Source organism: Maylandia zebra, linkage group LG11, assembly GCF_041146795.1.
Source record: "Maylandia zebra isolate NMK-2024a linkage group LG11, Mzebra_GT3a, whole genome shotgun sequence".
Classification (NCBI taxonomy): domain Eukaryota; kingdom Metazoa; phylum Chordata; class Actinopteri; order Cichliformes; family Cichlidae; genus Maylandia; species Maylandia zebra.
The window spans coordinates 7985560-8007208 of NC_135177.1; the positions used below are offsets into that span (position 1 = coordinate 7985560).

The 21649-nt window shown below is 43.0% G+C and overlaps 1 protein-coding gene across 5 annotated transcripts in view; it reads left to right on the top strand.

Annotated features, from left to right (window-relative positions):
* Positions 1-18450, top strand: part of LOC112429776 (NACHT, LRR and PYD domains-containing protein 12-like) — a 39188-nt gene extending 20738 nt beyond the window's left edge. For 4 of the 5 annotated variants that reach the window (XM_076889712.1, XM_076889714.1, XM_076889716.1 and 1 more), the window contains 6 exons: positions 3053-3232; positions 5262-5435; positions 13139-13312; positions 15315-15491; positions 17136-17309; positions 17983-18450. In XM_076889712.1, coding sequence (XP_076745827.1) covers positions 3053-3232; positions 5262-5435; positions 13139-13312; positions 15315-15491; positions 17136-17309; positions 17983-17995 — 892 coding nt within the window. In that variant the 3' untranslated portion in view covers positions 17996-18450. The remainder of the gene's footprint in view (positions 1-3052; positions 3233-5261; positions 5436-13138; positions 13313-15314; positions 15492-17135; positions 17310-17982) is intronic. The other variant, XM_076889715.1, reaches the window with a different exon arrangement.
* The last annotated feature ends 3199 nt before the right edge of the window (positions 18451-21649 follow it).

Consider the following 21649-nt stretch of genomic DNA (forward strand, 5'->3'; position numbering starts at 1 on the left):
AGCTTTATGGTTTCATGGACAAAAGAATTTCTGTGGCTGCAATATGACGAGCTAAATAACCAGGGCTGCACATAAGTGGTCCGCAGGTGCGCATTCGCTGTCAAAATAAAAAACACACACAAGGGTTAGGGTTAAATTTAAAAACTGTACTTTTGAGTTAAAATATATATTTATAATTTTAATAAATGACAAATTAAAAAGGCATGAACATTTTTTTTGTATCGAAAAAATATCGAACCGTGACACCAAAGTATCGAACCGTGAATTTTGTGTATCGTTGCACCCCTAATAAATAAATATATATATATATATATATATATATATATATATATATATATATATATATATATATATATATATATATCTCTATCTATCTCAATATCATGGCGGCGGGGGGCGTGGCCCGCCTCCTGTGACATCACGCTCCAAAGCCCTATACCAGTCTGTGTTTTTAATCTGTCCTGGAGCACTGCGTCTGTCCCCTCTGGCCACACTTTAATTGTCCTCACAGCAGGTTTCACACGTTGGATGAGTGGTGAATAGAGATTGACAGACCACGTGACTTTCGCGCATTGCTTTGTGGGTACCCGTGGCAACAAAATCAAAACACTGCATCAAGCGCTAGTATTTCCAGCACCAGTAATCATTAATTCTGCAGTTTTAATCGCTACTTGCATTTTATTTGCCCCAAAAACAGTTATGTACAAAACGACGGAGAACACGGCAGGTTCGTACAAAGACAGACTTGACGAAAAGGCAAAAAAAAGTACGAGGAAAAAATCAAAGGAGTGAAAGGGTTAGACCTATACGAGCATACAGAGTGGAGTAAGGACGTTAGCGTGCTGCCCAACTTTCATCACGCACATATTTATTATCATATGGTCCTAAGTGTGAGTACATACACTCACAAAATGTTTAGTAACTTCAGATCCCTGCAACAAGCCCAAGTCCAGTTTACTGGTGATTTGGACTATTCCATTTCACAGCTGTTGTTAATTTTTTTTCCTTTATCTCCTGTACAGGCCAACGCGTCTATTTGTTGTTTCAGGTTGTAGTATTACACAACATTTTCAGATCTAATAGAAATAAAATAAGTGTTTCGTAATTGATTCAATTTATTGTCTTTATTTATAACTGGCATTATTGTTTCATTCTATTATAGAATCTTACAAGAAAGAGGAAAAATTCTATTCCATTATGCTTTATTAGCTGCTTCGGTGAAAAACAAATCAACAATGCAAAAAAACAAAAAAAACATTGCAAAATAACTGGAAAACAGTTATTCATCACTTGATTGCTTCAATACAACACTTGGGCACATATATGTGGGACTTTTCGTGGCTGTTTTCATCTCGCACTCTCTCTTAACCAATCAAATCCCGCTGTGGTAGCAGCTATAAACTCTGTCTGACCCAGGTTGATAGAGGGTGCCCAGTCTGGATCGCATTCCAGCATTTTGTAGGCTGGTTTTCCTACAAAACACAACAAACATTAGCCCGCAAAGCCACAGTGAACAAAGCAGCATAGCACAACGAATTCAATTCGATTCAATATAAGACTTATTTGTAACCTACATCAACAATTATGTTATGATAAATTACGTAACAACTACAACAGGATGTGAATGAGGCAGCGCAGAGCAGCCTAACACAGGCACAAACATAACAACAAAGCAGGCTCTGTGAGAGGATTTCAAACAGAAGCTGGAAAAGAGAAAGGACTCTGTTGGAATGACTACAGAAAGCAGGCAGCTGAGACCAGTCCAAGTGTTTCCATGGAGCCCAGTCTAACATTCATTTATACACTAACGTACAGAAGTGAATGAATCCATAGTTTCAAATGTAGAAATAGTACTCAGTTCATTTACAGAGTTTAATACAGTTCATGAGGAAATGTTCAAAACAGCAGCTGAGAAGAAATCTGCTTCACAAAGTTGGATCCAATTCCAATAGTTTGTGATGCAATTGAATGGAGCATGAGCAGTTCACTGCCTAACTCTAATGAAAATGTTTATTGACGTGTGAATTCATTCTTCAACACTCGATTCTGCCTGAACAACGTGAAAACTTTTCTTATTTTTTGTAACACAATTCAATGCACTGAAGCATCGAATTGTTCCATTATCCAACAATGAAAACAGGAAACAGAGACAGCTGGCCTTCAAAGTAAAAGCTGCTCCTTTTGAAACATGTTGGTGGTAAAATGTAAGAAGAGCTGAAGCACATAAATGATCTACGTGCCAAAATATTAAACACAGTTGATATATTTGTGTGAGTGTTGCACAGCTGATGGCCGATGGCTGCTCCTACTGGAGTGTTGTGAGTGTTGAGATTCAAATGTAGATATAATAATGTACATATAGCACAGTTTCCTGTTCCAGATCAGCTGATCAGAGTTGGGCCAATCTGCTCTGAGCATGCTCAGTCTGAGTTATGGAGCCGCATACTACGAATCACCATGGCAACGAGTAATTATAGAGCAGAGGCTCCGTGTGAATCCAGAGGAGCAGAAATATGAATAATGACAGTAGATGTTTGTGTGCAAGTGCTGGAAGCAAATGAGTGTGTGATGTTCTTTCAGTGTTGCACTTTGTAGACGCTCCCTGAGCACTGGTCTCACAGCCAGCTGCACATAGAGACTAGTGTTGTTAGTCCAGGTCAGAAGATGACTTGTTGGAATGAAAATGAGCTTGTAGTTTGTCTGCTTTAATAATGTGACTGGAAAAAGGTGTTGGACTTCAAATTTGTCCATTTCTTTCACACTTCACCTTTAAAAGTGAAGCCATGTGGTTCCTGGAAGGAAAAACACGACTTTTTCAAGTCGTTGTCCTGTTTTTATGAGAAATGTACGACTTTAATGTGAAACATTCAGAGTTTTTTCTCTTGTTGTGTTTGTTTGAAGCTGCTTCCTGTTGGCTTCAGCTGTTTGGAGTTTCCATTTTCTAAACTTCTACATTCTGAACCTTCTTCAGCTCTGAACAGATGATGAAACACTGAATGATTTCAAGCTCACACTTTGTCTAATAAACTTGCATGTTTCATTCTTTATACAGATTGAAGGACTGTGGTTTGTCAGATATTGGCCTTGATTATCTGGCAGCAGTGCTGAAGTCCAACCCCTCGTATCTCACAGAGGTGGACCTGAGTGGAACCTACAGAAACTTGAAGGGTTCAGGAGTGAAGCATCTGTGTGGTTTTCTGGAGAATCCACAATGTCGATTTGAAACTCTGAGGTCAGTCAGCATGTTTTAGTTGTGCTGAGATGAATATGATGTGAAAGTTGTGCTGACACTAAACTGCAGACATCAGGCTGATATTATACTGATCCACACTGAGGATCTTCATGGTAAAGTCTGTTTTCTTCTTCTCTGGTTTAGTCCATTGACTGTAGCAGAACAATGTTCACATTTCAAACAGTGGTACTCAATGTATGGCCCGCGGCCCACACGCGGCCTGCCCACCTTTCCTAATTCAGAGAGAGGGGACCCTGATTAACTGTGCAGCTTCTTCCTCACAGTTCTAAGTATCAGACACAACAATGAATAATCCACAGCTGACTGTCTTTAGCAGGTCAAAGGTCACAGCACACAGCAACCTGTGAAACAGTTTGGAGCAGGAATTCTTGCACATTTGCAAACTGACACTGCTGCATGGCATGCTGGGTAATGCTAGCTGCTCAGGTATGGGCGTGCTAACGGCTGTGAGGCTCCGTGGCTGCAGAACACTGAAGAAGAGAAAAGAGAGGTGGAGGATGAAAAAAAGAGGCGGAGATGAAGCAGAAGTTTAGCTCCAGAGAGGAGCTGTCTGTGTGGGCGGAGCTGCCTGAGCCCCGCCCACACAGTGACAGTGAAGCAGGTGAAGAGTAATAAATAAAGACGGCAGACAGGATTTGATAAGCTGATGTACAAACATGTTGAATGATGGTGGCAGCTACAGAAACAGGTCCATACATACATGAAGCGTGTCTCCTTTGCATCGTCCACATTTGATACTGAGAGTTTCCAGAAGAGCAAACATCAAACACGCCTCCAAACATGTGACGAGTCAGACTGACATCATTTCTACAGATGGCTAACCTGAGAAACAGTCAAAGTACTGATGATTCCTACAAAGTGTGTGTGTTCAGTATGAGATGAGTGTGAATGAAACCATGGAGGAGCGGGCCGTGGCTGCTCTCACACACGTTTGCTGCAGGGGCGGATCTACAGAAATGTTCTTAGGGGGGCAAAATCAAAGCCGTTATTGTTGACACATATGCAGCTGTTACATCCTGTAATATGCATTAAATACGGTTCAAATACATTAAATGCATTAAATATACATGTTTCATATAAATATAGTCTACAACTGTATTTTCTTCAGCCCACATAATGAAACTGTTCAGTCAGATAAAGACAGAAGGCCTTTTCCACGTCCCTCTGCTCAGTGTTAAAGTGCTGATGATGTTCAAGCTCAGGCAGCAGGAGGGATTTCTAAGCATCCTTCACTGATCCACAACAAAGGTCCAGAGTTTGATCCCTCCTAGTAGGACAGGAAACATACTGATAAGAGTTTCAAAGTGTCTTTGTAAGCAGACATGATTGAAATGAGCCAGTCTGAGTTTGGTTCCTGCAGTTTGTGCTTCATAAACAGAGCTGAAGCAGAGGCAGCGTGTGCCTGCAGGTGAATGTACACTGCTGTTATAAGAGCTGTGGAAACTCTGGTCAAAAGGACGTAACCATACTGCTGACAGTTCCAGGACAGTCACAGAGTTACAGCATCATTTGTGACGATAAAGACAGAAAGCTCATCCAAATCCTGGGATTAAAAGTCTGTCCTGGTGGTGTCCAGTCAAACACGTCTCTGTGAAAGCTTCAATCCAACAGGCTCCAAAATCCTTCTGCTCATTTCCTCGCCGGGTTCTTGATGCTCCTGTACCATCTCTCTGTCATCCTCCTCGCTCCGTCTTTGCACTCACAGTCTTTGTGCATCATTAACACTCACGTATGGAAAACCAAAGTTTTACTGAGCCGAAGATGATCATCAGTGACGCTGTCTTCGAAATACTCTTGTTAGAAATGTACGACTTTAATGTGAAACATTCAGAGTTTTTTCTCTTGTTGTGTTTGTTTGAAGCTGCTCCCTGTTGGCTTCAGCTGTTTGGAGTTTCCATTTTCTAAACTTCTACATTCTGAACCTTCTTCAGCTCTGAACAGATGATGAAACACTGAATGATTTCAAGCACTTTGTCTAATAAACTTACATCTTTCATTCTTTATACAGATTGGAGAGATGTGATTTGTCAGAGATCAGCTGTGATTATCTGGAAGCAGTGCTGAAGCTTAACCCTTTGTATCCCAGAGAGGTGGACCTGAGCTCCCACAAGCTGCAGGATTCAGGATTGAAGCAGCTATGTGTTCTTCTGTGGAAACCACAACATCGAATTGAAACTCTGAGGTCAGTCTCCACGTTTTAGTTGTGCTGATACTGTCGATCTGTGGAACTAAAACCTTTATACAGGAAGTCTGGTTCAGCTCTTTGTAGACCTTCTAATCTCTGATCCTCTGAGTCTTACTCAGTAGATGATGCAGAGTTGTGAAGCCGATGTGGGTGAGGACACTCGCCCAGCTCTAACTACCTTGACGTCCAGGTCTCTTCCCTGCTTGTCCTGATACAAACAAACCTGAGTAACCTTGCAGGTCAGATCTCATCAGTCACACCTGTTATGGCAGCTCTCCTCTAGATTGTAGTTCTTGTTAACCTGGGATGGTTTTAGAAGCCTGGACCACAGACTCCAAGGGAGGATATTACTGGGAAAGGCCAAAGCAACCTATTAGACCCATTAAACACTAACATAGATGAATACTCAGATTTAAACCTTTATTGTTTCACAAAGGGTTAAAAAGGGAACGTCCACAGTTTAGACTGGAGCACATTTTATTAAAGCAGTTTGACAGGAGCAAAGCAAAATACAAAGAATAAGTGTTTAAAATATTAATACATATAACATAATAATAAAAGAAGAGCCAAATAATGATAAAAAGAATGAAAAAGTTGTCCAGAGCAGCAGGATGTCTGAGGTCTGCAGAAACACAGAAACGCAGCAGCTAAAAATAGTTGTTGAAAGAAAACGAGGTGGGAGCTGCTGATTCCTGAGCTTTGATACTGGATTAGCTTCAGTAGTTATTCCCATCACTGCTGTAGGAGCTACATTTAGTCACAGCTGATTGTCTTCTTTGACCAGTCATGACTACTGTTGTAAAAACAAGCACACAAAGAACCAATGAGAGTGAAGAACAGGATAAAGAGCTTGTGTGATGGAGGCAAAGCAATAATCAGCAGACTGTAGCAGTTTATATCTGCCTGAAAGTAGGAGCTCAGCGGAGCTCAGTCCCATATCTTTGGTTAGAAACAACATCAGTGATTTACTGCTGCTCGAGATGATTCCAGCAGCTTTCATTACAGCAGCTGATGAGAGAAACAGCTGATGGCTCACAGCTCGTGCACTGTTGGATCTCCAGATGTTCACGTGGCTGAAGTCTGTGAAGAATTTGTTGTTCATGTAGTTCACACAGCCTCAGATTGGACCGAGCTCCCTGGATCACTGCAGCATCCTCAGCTGGTACACGGACGTCTCTGTTCCTCAGTCTTGGAGCCCCTGCAGGACCGTCCACACCACCAGGGTCTCCTCACTCACCTTTCCTTTGTCCTCGTCCTTCATCGGCCGTGCTGTGTCTTTGTTCCTGCGGTGTTGTTCCCACGATGCAGTGCTGATGTTCCCTCCTTGAATGCACAACAAGTACGGTGCTGGTCTTTCTCGGGTGGAGCAGAGACAGATTGAAGTCTTCCAGGCTTTAGTGCAGACTTCCCTGACAGAGGCTGCATGGCTTCTACACTGTGTGGAGGTGACTCCTGCACTTGAAGACAGGCTGCAGGTACATGTGTGATGAAGAGGACCTGCAGCAGTGTGATGGAGCTGCAGGTCTTAAGGAAGTCCTGCTGTCCTGTCCCACCCTCATCTGTACTTCCTCTGTCTTCTCTGGACTTGTCCTCCTGTTTCAGGAACAGCACTGCTTCATGCCGAGGGTGGACGGGAGCGTTGGCTCTGATTCTTTTACCGTCCACCACAAGGAGACACTGATGCTGACCTCCTGATTCATCTGCATGTGTTCCGCTTCACACTGCTCACCTCCACCAAAGACTTCACAAACATCTTCTTTCTTTGAGTCCAGTTTGTCCCACAAACACTTCCAAATGTCCTCCTCTGAGATTCTGCAGCTTCTTGCAGTGTGACTCAGCTGACTTCTGACAGACCACAGACTGGCACAGCATCCACATGTGTCTCCTTTCAAACAGGCTCTTGATGTTTCCTCCCACATCATTCTTGCCAGTCAGTCTCCTTTGTTCTCCAGCTCTGTAGCTCCAGCTGATGAAGCTTCAGTTTTCCATGTTGGTAACAGTAAACTACATCCTCTGCTGTCAGCTGGGTAACTAAACAGAGCTGCAGCACGTCTCTGCGGTGGTGCTACATCCAGCCTGCAGACGGCCATCTACATGTTGTAGTTATTTACAGTCGCCATGCGGGCAGTGGGCTGCTCTGCTTGTGCTGTTGTTGGTGAAGCTGAAGTGAAAGCGAGAGTTAAAGCACTGAACAGTGTCCACTGAGCTTCTCATGCTATTCTCATGCTCAAAGAAGTTTAACAGGAAAGCAGGAGGCAGACGTAAACTCAAAGCACAAAGCTGAACGCACAGACATAAGGCACAGACCTACAAAATAAAACAGGAAGTACACGACAGACAGAGAGATCCAGACCAGACACAGAACTAAACATATGCAGACTCATGAGCAGACAAAATAACACCATGGACAGACAGAAGGAACACAGAGAACAGGGAGCATGGAATAAACACTGGGAGTCCAAATAACAAAACCTAAAAACAAGAACTCAGGAAGTACTGTGTTGGAACAACATCATTTGGACAGGATGATGTCTTTATACCATCACATCGTTCCTCCACCTGGTCAAACCACACAGGCTCAAACTGATCAAAAACAGCTGAGCAGGTGAATATTTTAGAAAGGTCATGTGAAGGCAGGCCGATCATAGATCGAAGCTGTTTTATCTTATTGATAAAAACTGCAGGAACCTTTCACAAGTTTCTGAGGAACTATTAATATGACAAGCTGGAGAAATAATTGAACAAAGAAGCTGAGGATTGTTGGAGCATTTCTCAATAATATTTTGACAGCTTTTGACTTCTCTGCGTTGACAGTGTCCTGATACCTGTACAGACGGTCTCTCAGCATCAGAAACACACCTGCATCTTTTTCCCACTTACGTTCAGCCTTCCTGCTCTCTCGTCTGGCTGAACGAGCGGCCTCGTTTATCCACGGGTCCGATTGTGGTTTCATAGTTTTAAAAGGAGCAACCTCATCAAGGACAGTTTGGCATTTATCATAAAAATTAGATGTCATCTGCTCGGTACCATCGCCGAGGGGAGATCTTAAACTTCTTAAAAGCACTAGAAAATAGTTCTGTTGCAGATGGGTTAAATAGACGACAATGGGGTGTTGGAATAAGAGGAGTAAAATGGCAGTGAGATAAAAATATATCAAACACAACACTGAAAAAACAGCATCACATGTTTCCATGTTTAGGACCGGTAACCCTAAAGACAGCACGAGATCCAACGTATGAGCCTGTTTCTGGGTTGGGCCCAACACAAACTGAGCACGACTGAAGGAGTCAAACTTAAAAAATCTCTGGCCAGAGGATTGGAGGGACAACACGTGAATATTAAAATCTCTGACAATTAAAGTTTGATCACAGTTTGGCACGAAAGCAGCTAAAAAGTCTTGAATAAAATCCTTGTGATGTTTTGGAGGCACCCACATCGGCTCATCGGCCGATGTGGGTGCCCGACCTATCGGCCGTAGGTTCTGAGGGTTTACTCCACCTGAGCGTTGACGGGGAGGACGCTGGGCGGGTTTATTGTAGTACGCCCAACAACAGATGTCAGACAGGCGTAAGCCATATCCAGAGAGCGCCAGTAGTTGATGCGGTCGAATCCAGTCGGGTTAGGCTGAGGTGTTTTTCCAAGTTGTATCCAGGTAGCTTTCATTCTCACCAATAAGCCACTGCATTTCCCACGGCGTCTGCGACACCCTGTCAGTTGAGGTGGCGCTGAAGCACAACGGAGACAAGCTGGAACTCCTGACAGGAACAGTGCAGAGAAGCTTCCCTGATATCCACGATTGCAATAAACACGTTTTAAATGAGAAGATCTTAAAGCCAGCAGTGTTTGGTGATCATATACAAGCAGAGAGTTTGCATTTTTGAAGACAAATAAAAACTAAAACATGAGTACAAACCGAGTCGGACAGCAGGCCGTACAAACTGCTGCCATCTTGACTCTCCGTTAAGAAAAGACTGTCATGTGACTGTCATAAAAGTCTGTATCCCAGAGCAGGTGTGGGACTTCCTGCAATGGAGTAACACGTGTCTCTGAAGCCTCCCGCTGAGTTTCAAAAATAGTTTTTTCTCAACCTACAAAGTCTTCATTTGTGCTACAGCTGAAGTTAACAGTCTTATACTTTATATTATAACTTTATTTGAGAAGAAATGGCATCCAACCCTTGAAAATACAAGCTCACAGGAGGAGCGGCGACTAGGCCCGGTGCGATCTCGGGCAAGAGTATCGATGATGGCCAAAGGGCAGCGTCCAGCTCTACGGCCGCTGAAGAGCAGACTCAACAGACGTGATGTGGATCCTACTGCTCTAAAATTGGAGCTTCTTCAATCCATTAAAGAGGACATTAGTACGCTGTTAAAAGAAGAACTCAGAAATGCATTGAAAGAAGATTTTGACAATATAAGGGCTGACGTGCAAGGACTGAGAAATGAGATCGCTAACAGCATGGCGGCGACGCACGTTGAAGTTGATGGAATAAAGATTACAGTGAAAGAAGCTGAGGATGGGCTGTCAATGTGGAGCGATGAGGTGACCACCCTGCAGTCTACAGTAGAGAGTATGAAGGAGGAGCTGTCTGACCTGAAGGATAAATGTAATGAAGGCAGGAAGCAGAGAGCTAACATCCACATCATAGGCATCCCAGAGGGCCTGGACTCGAGCTCCTCCACGGCCGTATCTGTGCTACTACGTGAAGTGCTGGGTATGGATAAAGACGTTATTGTTGACCGCTCACAAAGGAGCCCTATCCCGAGAAAGCCAGCTGGTATCCCGCACGCCGTCATAGCCGAGCGTCACTACTACCAGGATTGTGTGGAAATTCTACGCCGTGCCAGGGCCCAAGCCCCGCTTGAGTTTAACGGACAACCTATTGCAATATTAGGACTGGGTGATATGACCCAAAATTCATATCTCGATATTCTTTAGCTGGATGGCGATATACGATATATATCTCGATATTTTTAAAGCCAGAAAGTAAGAACAAAAAGAGAGTTCTTAGTCAAAGCTGTGTCCCAAATCTCACACAGGCACATTTATTAACATACAGCATAGATGTACATGAAACAATTACTCAGAAATAAATTATCAGCATTTATTAAATAATAATGCTCCATAAATAAAAGAAAACAATGTTGTTTTTGTGCATAACAAAAAGCTCACAATTGTGCAGTCAAAATCTAAACTAACAGACGCTGAGCATAATAACAAGCAGCTGCTCTGTTCCCAGGTTCTACTGCGTGACTGACAGCCTGGAGTTTGAAATCCTCTTTGTAACCGTGTCTCTTACAGGTGCCATTTATGGTCCTTATACACACTCAATAAAGTAATATTACTTTAAAGCAGAGTACGTACCACTCCGCGAGGCTCCTCGGTAGCTGTAATGCTCCAACAATCCATCAAGCGGTGCGGCCTCGTAGCTTAGCAAAGTCGTACCAAAACATTTTTTGAAATGTTTCTGAGCGCCGTGTAGCACATAAAATCGGTTCGAGGTCAGTAAGCACAACCAGAATTCATCCATAAGGCGCACTGTCGAATTTTGAGAAAATTACAGGATTTTAAGTGCAACTTATAGTGCAGAAAATATAGTTTATGGTTTTCCTTTGATCTTAGCAAATACCTACGCCTCTAATTGGGACGATCACAGATTTTTCACTAAAGTCTTTACACGGCTCCCCAATATGTCATCACACAATATCATCTTTGAGGGAGACCTAAACTGCTCATTATCTGCTATGGACCACAGTTCACACAAAAGTTACAGAATGTGATTATAAGACTCTGGTGATTTCTCCTCTTGTTTTTTCAATGTGTATTCCTGATGGCTGCTCCAACTATCAGCCATGGAGATTCAACTCAGTGTTGTTAGCAGATGAAGAGTTTGTCAGTTACAAAAGGTCTGAGAGGCCAAATAATTTCATTTTGTGCAAAATAGAATAAAATAGTGACCGAGCGCCTCTCTCAGTTAGCTGATGAAATTACTAAACTACATGCTGTGTACAGCCACTCTCCTGAGCCTGTATTATATACACAGTGGTTACAATGAAAAACTGAATACAATCTCATATCTACAAAACAGGCTGAGTCAAAGTTGCAGCTACACTTATGAACATGGAGAAAAAACAGGCAAGTTATCAGCTCACCAGCTACGACTAAGAACAAACAACCAACTATCCTTGAGATCTACAATGATTTCAATAAGTTTTTTGATATTCCGTCCTTGGGAGAAGATGCGATCGCTAGTCTGGAGGAACCTGTCTCTAATGTTGAAATTGAAACGGCCATACGGAGCATGCAGTCTGGAAAATCAGTTTTCTGACCGACTGAATTCACTGTTAAAATCAACTTTTGAAGACTCCTTCCTCTCACAGTCGTTGCCTCCAACAATGCATCAAGCAGTGATGTGTTTAATTGTAAAACAGGAAAAAGACCATTTAGATTGTCGTTCCTATCGTTTAATATCTTTGTTCATCACAGACACCAAGATCCTGGCTCAAGTGTTGGCCCGTCGCTTACACAAGTATTTGTCCTCCATTATTTCACAGGACCAGACGGGCTTTATTAGGCACTCTTTTTTTTTAACATTAAAGCTCTATTAAATATAATTTATACCCATGTTAAAGGTGATACATTGGAAACCGTAGTTTGGCTTGACGCAGAAAAGGTGTTGGATCGGGTGAGATGGGATTTTTTTTATACGCTTAAAAAATGTGGCTTTAATTTTGTATCTTGGATAAAAGTATTGTATTGCTCCCGTCTAACAGCTGTCCGGACTAACAATAATCTGTCCCCCAGGACAGGGATACCCTCTGTCTCCTTTTTGCCGCTGAACCGCTAGCTGTTGCTGAGACAATGTGTTTGTGTTGAGGGAAAACGTCAAGGGGGTATCGAACATGAAGTCTCTCTTTATTCCGACGACATGATTTTATTTATTTCCAACCCATCGAATAGCCTCCACAAACCTTTGGATAGACTTACAATAATAATAATAATAATACATTTTATTTATAGGCACCTTTAAGAGCCTTAAGGTCACCTTAATGCATACTTAAGGAATTTGGGACAATTTCTGGAAATAAAGTCAATTTTGGGAAGAGCGAAGCAAAGTCTATCTGTACGACAACTGGGGAGTTTTTGTGTATTTTAGCACCTATTAAACCCAGCTATAACAAGTTTAAGTACTCGGGCATCTGGGTGACACAAAACCACAAAGACTTATATAAAACGATCTTCCTTTATTGTCGAAGCTTAAAGAGGATTTTGGAAAATGTGTTTTATATTTATGGTGGGGATGCAGAACAAGGACCAAAGATGAATGTGATGCTGAATCAGCAGAACACTTGGACTCATTTGATTCCAGCTTTGATATCATTGATTTCAATATGTCCATTTCTTTCACACTTCACCTTTAAAAGTGAAGCCTTGTGGTTCCTGGAAGGAAAAACACGACTTTTTCAAGTCTTTTTCCTGTTTTTATGAGAAATGTACGACTTTAATGTGAAACATTCAGAGTTTTTTCTCTTGTTGTGTTTGTTTGAATCTGCTTCCTGTTGGCTTCAGCTGTTTGGAGTTTCCATTTTCTAAACTTCTACATTCTGAACCTTCTTCAGCTCTGAACAGATGATGAAACACTGAATGATTTCAAGCTCACACTTTGTCTAATAAACTTACATCTTTCATTCTTTATACAGATTGAGTCGCTGTGGTTTGTCAGAGATCAGCTGTGATTATCTGGCAGCAGCGCTGAAGTCCAACCTCTCCCATCTGAGAGAGCTGGAGCTGAGCTGGAACAACCTGCAGGATCCACTAGTGAAGCTTCTGTGTGGTTTCCTGAAGAGTCCAGGATGTAAACTTGAAACTCTGAGGTCAGTCAGCATGTTTTAGTTGTGCTGAGATGAATATGATGTGAAAGTTGTGCTGACACTAAACTGCAGACATCAGGCTGATATTATACTGATCCACACTGAGGATCTTCACGGCCCACCTTTCCTGATTCAGAGAGAGGGGACCCTGATTAACTGTGCAGCTTCTTCCTCACAGTTCTAAGTATCAGACACAACAATGAATAATCCACAGCTGACTGTCTTTAGCAGGTCAAAGGTCACAGCACACAGCAGACAGTCAGAAATATTCTAACTCTGATCATTTATCAGTTGTGACAATGTGAGACTTGATCAGAGGTGTGATCATCACAGCAGAGGCCTTTGTGTCAAAGTCACTGAGGATCAAACAGAAACACATGAAGCAGATTTTCCTCTTCTGACTTTTTATAGCAGATAACCTTCAAAATATTCTGCAGTCGATCAAAAACTGAAGAAAACCATGAATCAACATGTGAAGATGACCTGGTGTTGCTGAAGTGAAGCAAAGTTACAGAGGTTTGATTGCTGAGAGTTTGTAATCTGTCATCATTTTAAAAAGTTACCATGGAACAGCAGAAATGAGGCTTTCCTGTCAGAGGCCGACAGCACTGAACACAACAGCAGACTGGTGGCTAATAAACAGTGAATGATGCAGAAACAGATGTTTGAAGCAGTTCTTGGAGTACACTGAGAGAGAGAGAGAGAGAGAGAGCTGTTCAGGCAGGAACAGCCAAAGTCAGAGAGAATTCATGAGCATATTTATCAAACGTGAAGCAGAGTTTGGATCTTCTTTTGCTGCTGCTTCACTCAGTTTTGGTTGGAGACAGATGAAACCTGCAGCTTCAGGATCTGTGAGCTGTCCACTTTCAGCCCCGACGGCGTGTCCGTGTACGTGCCGTCGAGTGAACGATCCACGCTCTGTGTTTCCATCTTTGTGTGTTTAGCTGCTCTCATTTACTGTTTTAGCTGTTTGCTGCTTGTTGAAATAGTTTGTGAGCTTTAACCTGAGATTCTGGCAAAATACATTTATATTAAACATCGATTCAGGATTGAATGAATCAACATCGTTTTATTCAAATCAAAACCATTTAAATGGGAACATTAATTTTTACACCCGCCTCTAATGCTGGGTAATGTCAGCCGGTCCATGTGCAACTGGCTGTGAGGCTCAGGGAGCGTCTACAAAGTGCAACACTGAAAAAACATCATCCATAAATATTGAGTAAGAACTGGACTCTCATACAGCCAGACTCAAATGCCTTTAAACATCAGCTTATCCTGCTGATCCAAGTCCAACACTGAGTTTGTAAAAACATGTTTGTCAATTATTTTGTTTGGTTTCTGAGGAAAATGATTCAATAACTTGCTGCTAATACACAACATTTCATCATATTTCCTCATAACCCTCTTTTGTCTGACCATTTGATCCCATTTGAATTTGCAATAAAGGATCCACAGAGTTTGGTGACAATAATGACAGTAGATGTTTGTGTGAAAGTGCTGGAAGCAAATGAGTGTGTGATGTTCTTTCAGTGTTGCACTTTGTAGACGCTCCCTGAGCACTGGTCTCACAGCCAGCTGCACATAGAGACCAGTGTTGTTAGTCCAGGTCAGAAGATGACTTGTTGGAATGAAAATGAGCTTGTAGTTTGTCTGCTTTAATAATGTGACTGGAAAAAGGTGTTGGACTTCAAATTTGTCCATTTCTTTCACACTTCACCTTTAAAAGTGAAGCCATGTGGTTCCTGGAAGGAAAAACACGACTTTTTCAAGTCGTTGTCCTGTTTTTATGAGAAATGTACGACTTTAATGTGAAACATTCAGAGTTTTTTCTCTTGTTGTGTTTGTTTGAAGCTGCTTCCTGTTGGCTTCAGCTGTTTGGAGTTTCCATTTTCTAAACTTCTACATTCTGAACCTTCTTCAGCTCTGAACAGATGATGAAACACTGAATGATTTCAAGATCACACTTTGTCTAATAAACTTGCATGTTTCATTCTTTATACAGATTGGAGGACTGTGGTCTGTCAGAGATCAGCTGTGATTATCTGGCAGCCGCACTGAAGTCCAACCCCTCCCATCTGAGACAGCTGGACCTGAGTAACAACAACGAACTGCAAGATTCAGGAGTGAAGCATCTGTGTGGTTTCCTGAAGAGTCCAGGGTGTAAACTTGAAACTCTGAGGTCAGTCAGCATGTTTTAGTTGTGCTGAGATGAATATGATGTGAAAGTTGTGCTGACACTAAACTGCAGACATCAGGCTGATATTGTACTGATCCACACTGAGGATCTTCATGGTAAAGTCTGTTTTCTTCTTCTCTGGTTTAGTCCATTGACTGTACCAGAACAATGTTCACATTTCAAACCTTCAAAGAAGAAGAAAAATCCTCCACTGGATAATTCACTGTGAAACTCTCAAACTCTTCATTCCACCTAAAAGTCTGTCTGACACTGAAATCCAACGAAAAATGTGCGTTTGCTTCACAGACAGCTGTTCAACACAAACATACACACATCATCCAAAGCACAGTCCAACATCCAAATGTCCTCCACTGCCAGCATGAATGATGGGAAAGAGAAGGAGGAACACTTTGACATTCAGGGTTAGAATGAGTTTCATAAAGCAGACTGTGAAGATCAAAGCTGCATTAGAAAGCTTACATGAATGAATGAGTGGACAGAGATCATCTGAAGCACTTCAAAGGCTTTAAATCAGCACATTTCTCTTTATTCTATATCAGCTCTGTTAGTTTCTCTCAGTTTTCTGTGGAATGAAGCTAACAGCAGGCTAATAAGATGCTGACCAATAGGTTTCTATTAAAGGTTGTAATTTGTATATGAAAAAGTGCTTTGGCTCAGCAGGGATCAGCTTACAGGTAGAATACAGCTGCTGGATGGGATTAGCATGTCATAGCTATCTACCAAACTGCTAACTGGGGAATTTCAGGCCATCTATGAATCATTTTTGCTAACTGTTTAGGCTCACAGGGCTGGAGCCTGTGCCCTAGCTGTCATAGGGCAAGAGGTGTGGTCCACCTGCACAGGTGAGCAGTCCATCACAGGGCCAACAGAGAGAGACAGAGAAGCACTCTCTCACATCCACACCTACAGCCAATTTAGAAGCACCAATGAACCTAAGCAGCATTTCATTGGACTGTGGGAGAACATCCAACCTCCACAGAAAGGCCCAGCTGACCAACCTACAACCTTCTTGCTTTAAGGCACTAGTGCTAACCACCTTTCCCCATTTCAGCCCAAATCCTGCATTTTCCTGTTTCTTACTACAGGCCAGCTACACTAACACTTTATCATCAGACACTGCCACCTAGTGGATGAAGTTTTAGTTCCATTTGAAGCTTCAGATTACAGTTCCTTTATAAAGAGGTGGAGGTGGTGGGGCCACAGCACCATCATCACTGAGTGCCATAGGACACTTAACCTTTGTTTCCATATGCTGGGAACTTCCTGTTGTTCCAAGGAGGACTGGAAAATGTGTGAAAATCTCCCAGTCACTTCCTCACAGCACACTTCAATTCTTTCCCTCCCACAGCATCAGGACCAGGGCTTTTTCTCTCTTTGGTCCCACTAAGAGATTTCCACACAAACACTTCATCAGTGGGACTCTCAGAGCTACCGGCCCTTTGCTACAATCACAAAGCTCTTCATTGAAATCAATGGTATCAAAGCTGGAATCCAATGAGTCCAAGTCTTCTGCTGATTCAGCATCACATTCATCTTTGCTCCTTGTTCTGCATCCCCACCATGGACTTCATTCCTTTCCAAGCCAGCTTTGAGTGTCCTTTAGTGTATCTTTCATTTTTTATACAGATTGAGCTGGTGTGATTTGTCAGAGATCAGCTGTGATTATCTGGCAGCAGCACTGAAGTCCAACCCCTCCCATCTGAGAGAGCTGGACCTGAGAGGAAGCGACCTGTGGCATTCAAATTTGGAGCAGCTGTCTGATCTTCAGCAGAGTCCAGACTACAGACTGGAGAAACTGAGGTCAGTAGAGTGATGGAGTGAGTGGGTGGTGCTGTCAGCAGTATTGTACTAAACACAGTCAGTATGAAACAAAGATCCAGTGTTTCCTGTAAAGCTGCAGCTTCTCAGTGAAGCTGTGAGAGGAGAATGGTGACAGGCTTCTGGATTGGACACAAACACTTCCTGTTTCTCACCTTTATGGTCACCATAGTAACGGCTGACACGCTCTGATCAAACACTGTCAACAGCCAATCAGCTCTGAACAAAGCAGCACGCAGACCAATGACTGCATTCATTTCCAAGTTTAAAGCAGTGAAGAACACAGTCTGTTGGTGAGGAAGAATTTAGTGAGAGCAGATGTTTGGATGGAATTCCTCCAGTTAACAGCTGGAACCGTCCATCTGGATTGTTGGGCTTGTTGTTGGGGTTCCTACAGAGCTCAGAGTGGACACACCAAGGTTCTTCTAACGAATGAAAGTCCAAACTCAAACTAGGAGTGAAAAACATTTTCAGCAACTTCAATAAAAATCCAAAGATTAGAGAAAGTGAAGCAACAATGAGTCCTAGTACAGTCCCAGCACTGACGTCCCTGCTGCTCTTTATACTGGATGTGCTGCATCACTGACTGACAGCTGATGAAGAGTCTCTGGAAACACTCGTTTATCTCCTCTGCTCTTCCTCCTTCTCTCTGCAGGTGGAGGCGATGATGGTAAACAGGACGGTGTGTGTGCTGAGAGAGGAGCAGCTGTGTCCTGATGATCCAGAGAGGTTGAAGCAGCAGCAGCTTGTGTGTAGAGACGCTCTGACTGGGCCATGTTACTGGGAGGTGGAGAGGAGAGCTTCATCCAGCAGTGACTGACAGAGGAATGAAGTGCAGATGACTGTCAGTGCTGCAGAGTGAACTGCTCTGAGAACAGCTCCACTGTCAGACACAATGTAGAGTCCAGCATCAGCCCTGTGTGTCCCTCTGGATCTGACAGAGGATCATCAGTGTATCTGGACTGCTCTGCTGCTGCTCTGTCCTTCTACAGTCTCTGCACAGTCTCTGTCTCACTCTGGAAAGATTTTACAACTTGTGTAATTACAGAACATTAATATTATATTCAAACATGTGATCTTCTCTTTATTTCTGAATCTTTACCAAATAAAGAAAAAACAAACTAACAAACAGAACCTGTCATGTCCTTTTTCACCACATCTGTGAATCTTTTCTGTGTTTTTCCTCTTTTCCTCCTTCCTGCAGCTCCATTTTCATCATTCCGTGTCCAGTATATGTGAACATGTCCAAAGCATCTGAGCCTCATGTTACCCGTTTGTGTGAGTTACGCCTGTCGTTGTGTTGTGGTATATAAATCAGGGGCAGGAGACAGTGCTGGATCTCTGAGTTCTTTACTGTCAATTTCTGCAACATCTGCAATATCTAGAAATGCAAACCTGTGAGCTGTGTGTGTTGTGCATCTGCTCAGCCACCTCTCCTCCGGCCATGCTGGAAGCAGCTGTGCGTTTGACAGTTTTATTCACTCTACAATAATCTAACAAATTAAATGTTCAAAAATATCAACTTAAGCACTTCAAAGTCAACAAAAAGCTTAAAACAATTAAATAATATTTCACTGAAAAAACAACAGCTCATAAGAACGATACACAAAATAATACAGAAACAAACAAATACAACTTATTAACCAGGATCCATGTTTTTGTCACAAACACTGAATCAGCTGATTCACTCTTTATGTTGCTGAGTTTGTTTTGTGATTATAGTTCTGGTTTCTGTTTCTGTGTCTTCACTGTGTCCCACGTCTCATTACTTTGGACTCTGTGTCATATTTCCTTTTTTTACTTTGACAGTCCTGTGTTAGTGTTTCCTGTCTCGTGTGTGTAATTGGTCCCAGCTGTGTTTCCCTCCTGTCTCCCGTTCCCTGATTACTAAACTGCGTCCACGCTGCCGGCGCTGCTCTCCACAGCTGGATTCCAGGATTTCAGAGCATCCAGACACAGACTGCTAACCTCTCCCTGCAAGAAATAAGCTCCGCCTCTTCCTTTCCTGTATATGAGTGATTTGATTCTGACATGAGACACAATGAGTTTTCTGTTTATTGTGACTTAAAGCGAGCAGGCAAAGACACTAAACTGTGTTTCCAGCTCTCTGAAGCTGCTTTTTGTGTTGCTCCCACAATCCTGTCTGAAACAGTCAGTGAGGAAAACTCAGTTTATGTTTTCAAGCTCATTGTGAGAGGGCACATTGTGTTCCTGCAAGTGCTGATTTTGTCTGCATCCCTGAGTTTACTGAGCTGCCTCCAAGGACGTATGAAACCCAGTGTGTTAAGGCTGCATCTCCCAGATGTTTCCACCTTTCCAGCACAGACGATGAATGTTCCCACAAAGGCTCAGCCAAAGACTGTTTTATTTTCTGAGTGTTCGCCTCAAGAGATTGCTCAGTGAGCACCTGAATGTTTCTGGGACATCGAACACTAACTCGAACTTCAAGTCTGGTTCTGAAGCTGCACATGCAAAGACTGTTTCTGGTTGTAGAGACCTGGCTGTTCCAGGGATTGTAACCTCCCCAGGACCTCCCCAGAGGCTGAGCTGCTGACCTCAGCTGACTCTGGAACCTTGAAGGTAACTAAGTTTGCACCGCTCGGGTGAGCCATTTCAGCTGCAACAGCCTCCACAGAGAGCTCACGCAAGCTTACCCAGGCTGCTGAGGATTTTATGCTGCTGCAGCCCAAAAGGCATCCTGAGCTGGCTGACAGCCACCCACAGCTTCAGCTGCCTCAGCCAGGGGTCTCCACACCTGCTGGCCCTGCATCTGCTCCGACTGGGGGCTCCGGAGAGCCGCGCCAGCCATCCATCTCTGCTGGGGCTCCTGTTTGAGAATGTAGGAGTGTAAACTTCAAATATCTGCTCGGTTTGTCAAGATATCACATATTTGCAAAAGTGCTCCAACGTTTTTGGAGACGTCTGTTACCCACCAGCTCGATAGCTAACTGGGAGGTCGAGGGTCACTAGAGCTGGCGAGAACAGTGAACTCCCAGCACATTGTCTTTGGACCCCTGCAGTCTTTGGCTACTCAGGTTAAACATGATATATAAGTCACTTAGATAACTTTAAAATGTTATTGTTTGGCTTTTTTCAGTGTTTTTTGTTTGGTTTGGCTGAAGTTACAGTTTTCACACAGCTGAATAAACATCAAACTGATTAAACAGAAGTGTGAGACGGTCGAGAGTTTACTCAAGTGTCCTGTTATATTTTAGACAGCAAGGAGCAGACGGCCGAGCTTATTAAACTCCACCGAGACAGCTGTGAGACAAATCTGAAGGCCAGACCATCACAGCCGCTCACTTCCCGCCTACCCGACCTTTTGAGGACCTGGCCCACGTAGACCTTGAAGGCCGGGTCCTCAGGAGGATGCAGCCTGTGAATTTGGACACGCCATGACACATGATGTTCTACACCTGATGTGTTTAAATGAGCTCTACAGGTGAACAGACTTATTAACGTTAGCAGCATAATAAACTGTCCTGTCACTGAAGGCCCAACAAGGACGTGGTGCTGAATGCATCCAGACCCCTGCTGACTGTCTTTTCAGCTTCGGTCAAAGGTACAGTGTCCACTGTGACCCTGAGAGCAGGATACAGTCAGAGGTGAGTCAGCAGTTACAAACTAAATGTTGCTGACATGAATCAAACTGCTGGATAACCCACTGGTCATGAAAATGGAAATGGCACCTTTCTGTTGGTTTTTAGCAAACACAATTTCACTTAAAGTTTGGCCCAAATTACCATCCAACATTTCAAGTTTTCCTGACTACAAATCCAGAGATTGTGACTCTGATGGTCAAAGACCAAGAGGGGACAGAAACCTGGAAATCATCTGTTTACCTGCAGGTAAGGTTGCTGCCAGAAGCTAGAGTAGAAATGACCCTGCAAACATCTGGTTATTTCATAAAAGTTCAACTGAAATCATACTTAAGTCTCTTTTCATCTGCAGGTCAGCGTCCTGTTACATGTCTGTTATCTATCTTTGTTCCTTCAGCACCAAGAACAGAAACCTTAATGAGGAGTGTCCCAGCTGAGGCCCGAGTCCCAGCAGCTGAGAGGCTGCTCACAGTTCGCTCACAGTTTATTGAAAAAGTGTCTGAACCTGTTTTAAACAAACGTCTGGATAAACTCCTGCAGCAGCGTGTTATCAATGATCAGGAGATGGAATCAGTCAGATCACAGCAGAGCAAATAAAGCTCGAGACGTGATGGACACGAGGAAGTGAAGCCAGCTCACTGCTGATCGCTGCTCTCTGTGAGGAGGATCGATGCCTTTCCACAGAGCTGAACCTGAATGAAGACAGACTTGGAAAGAGTCTGT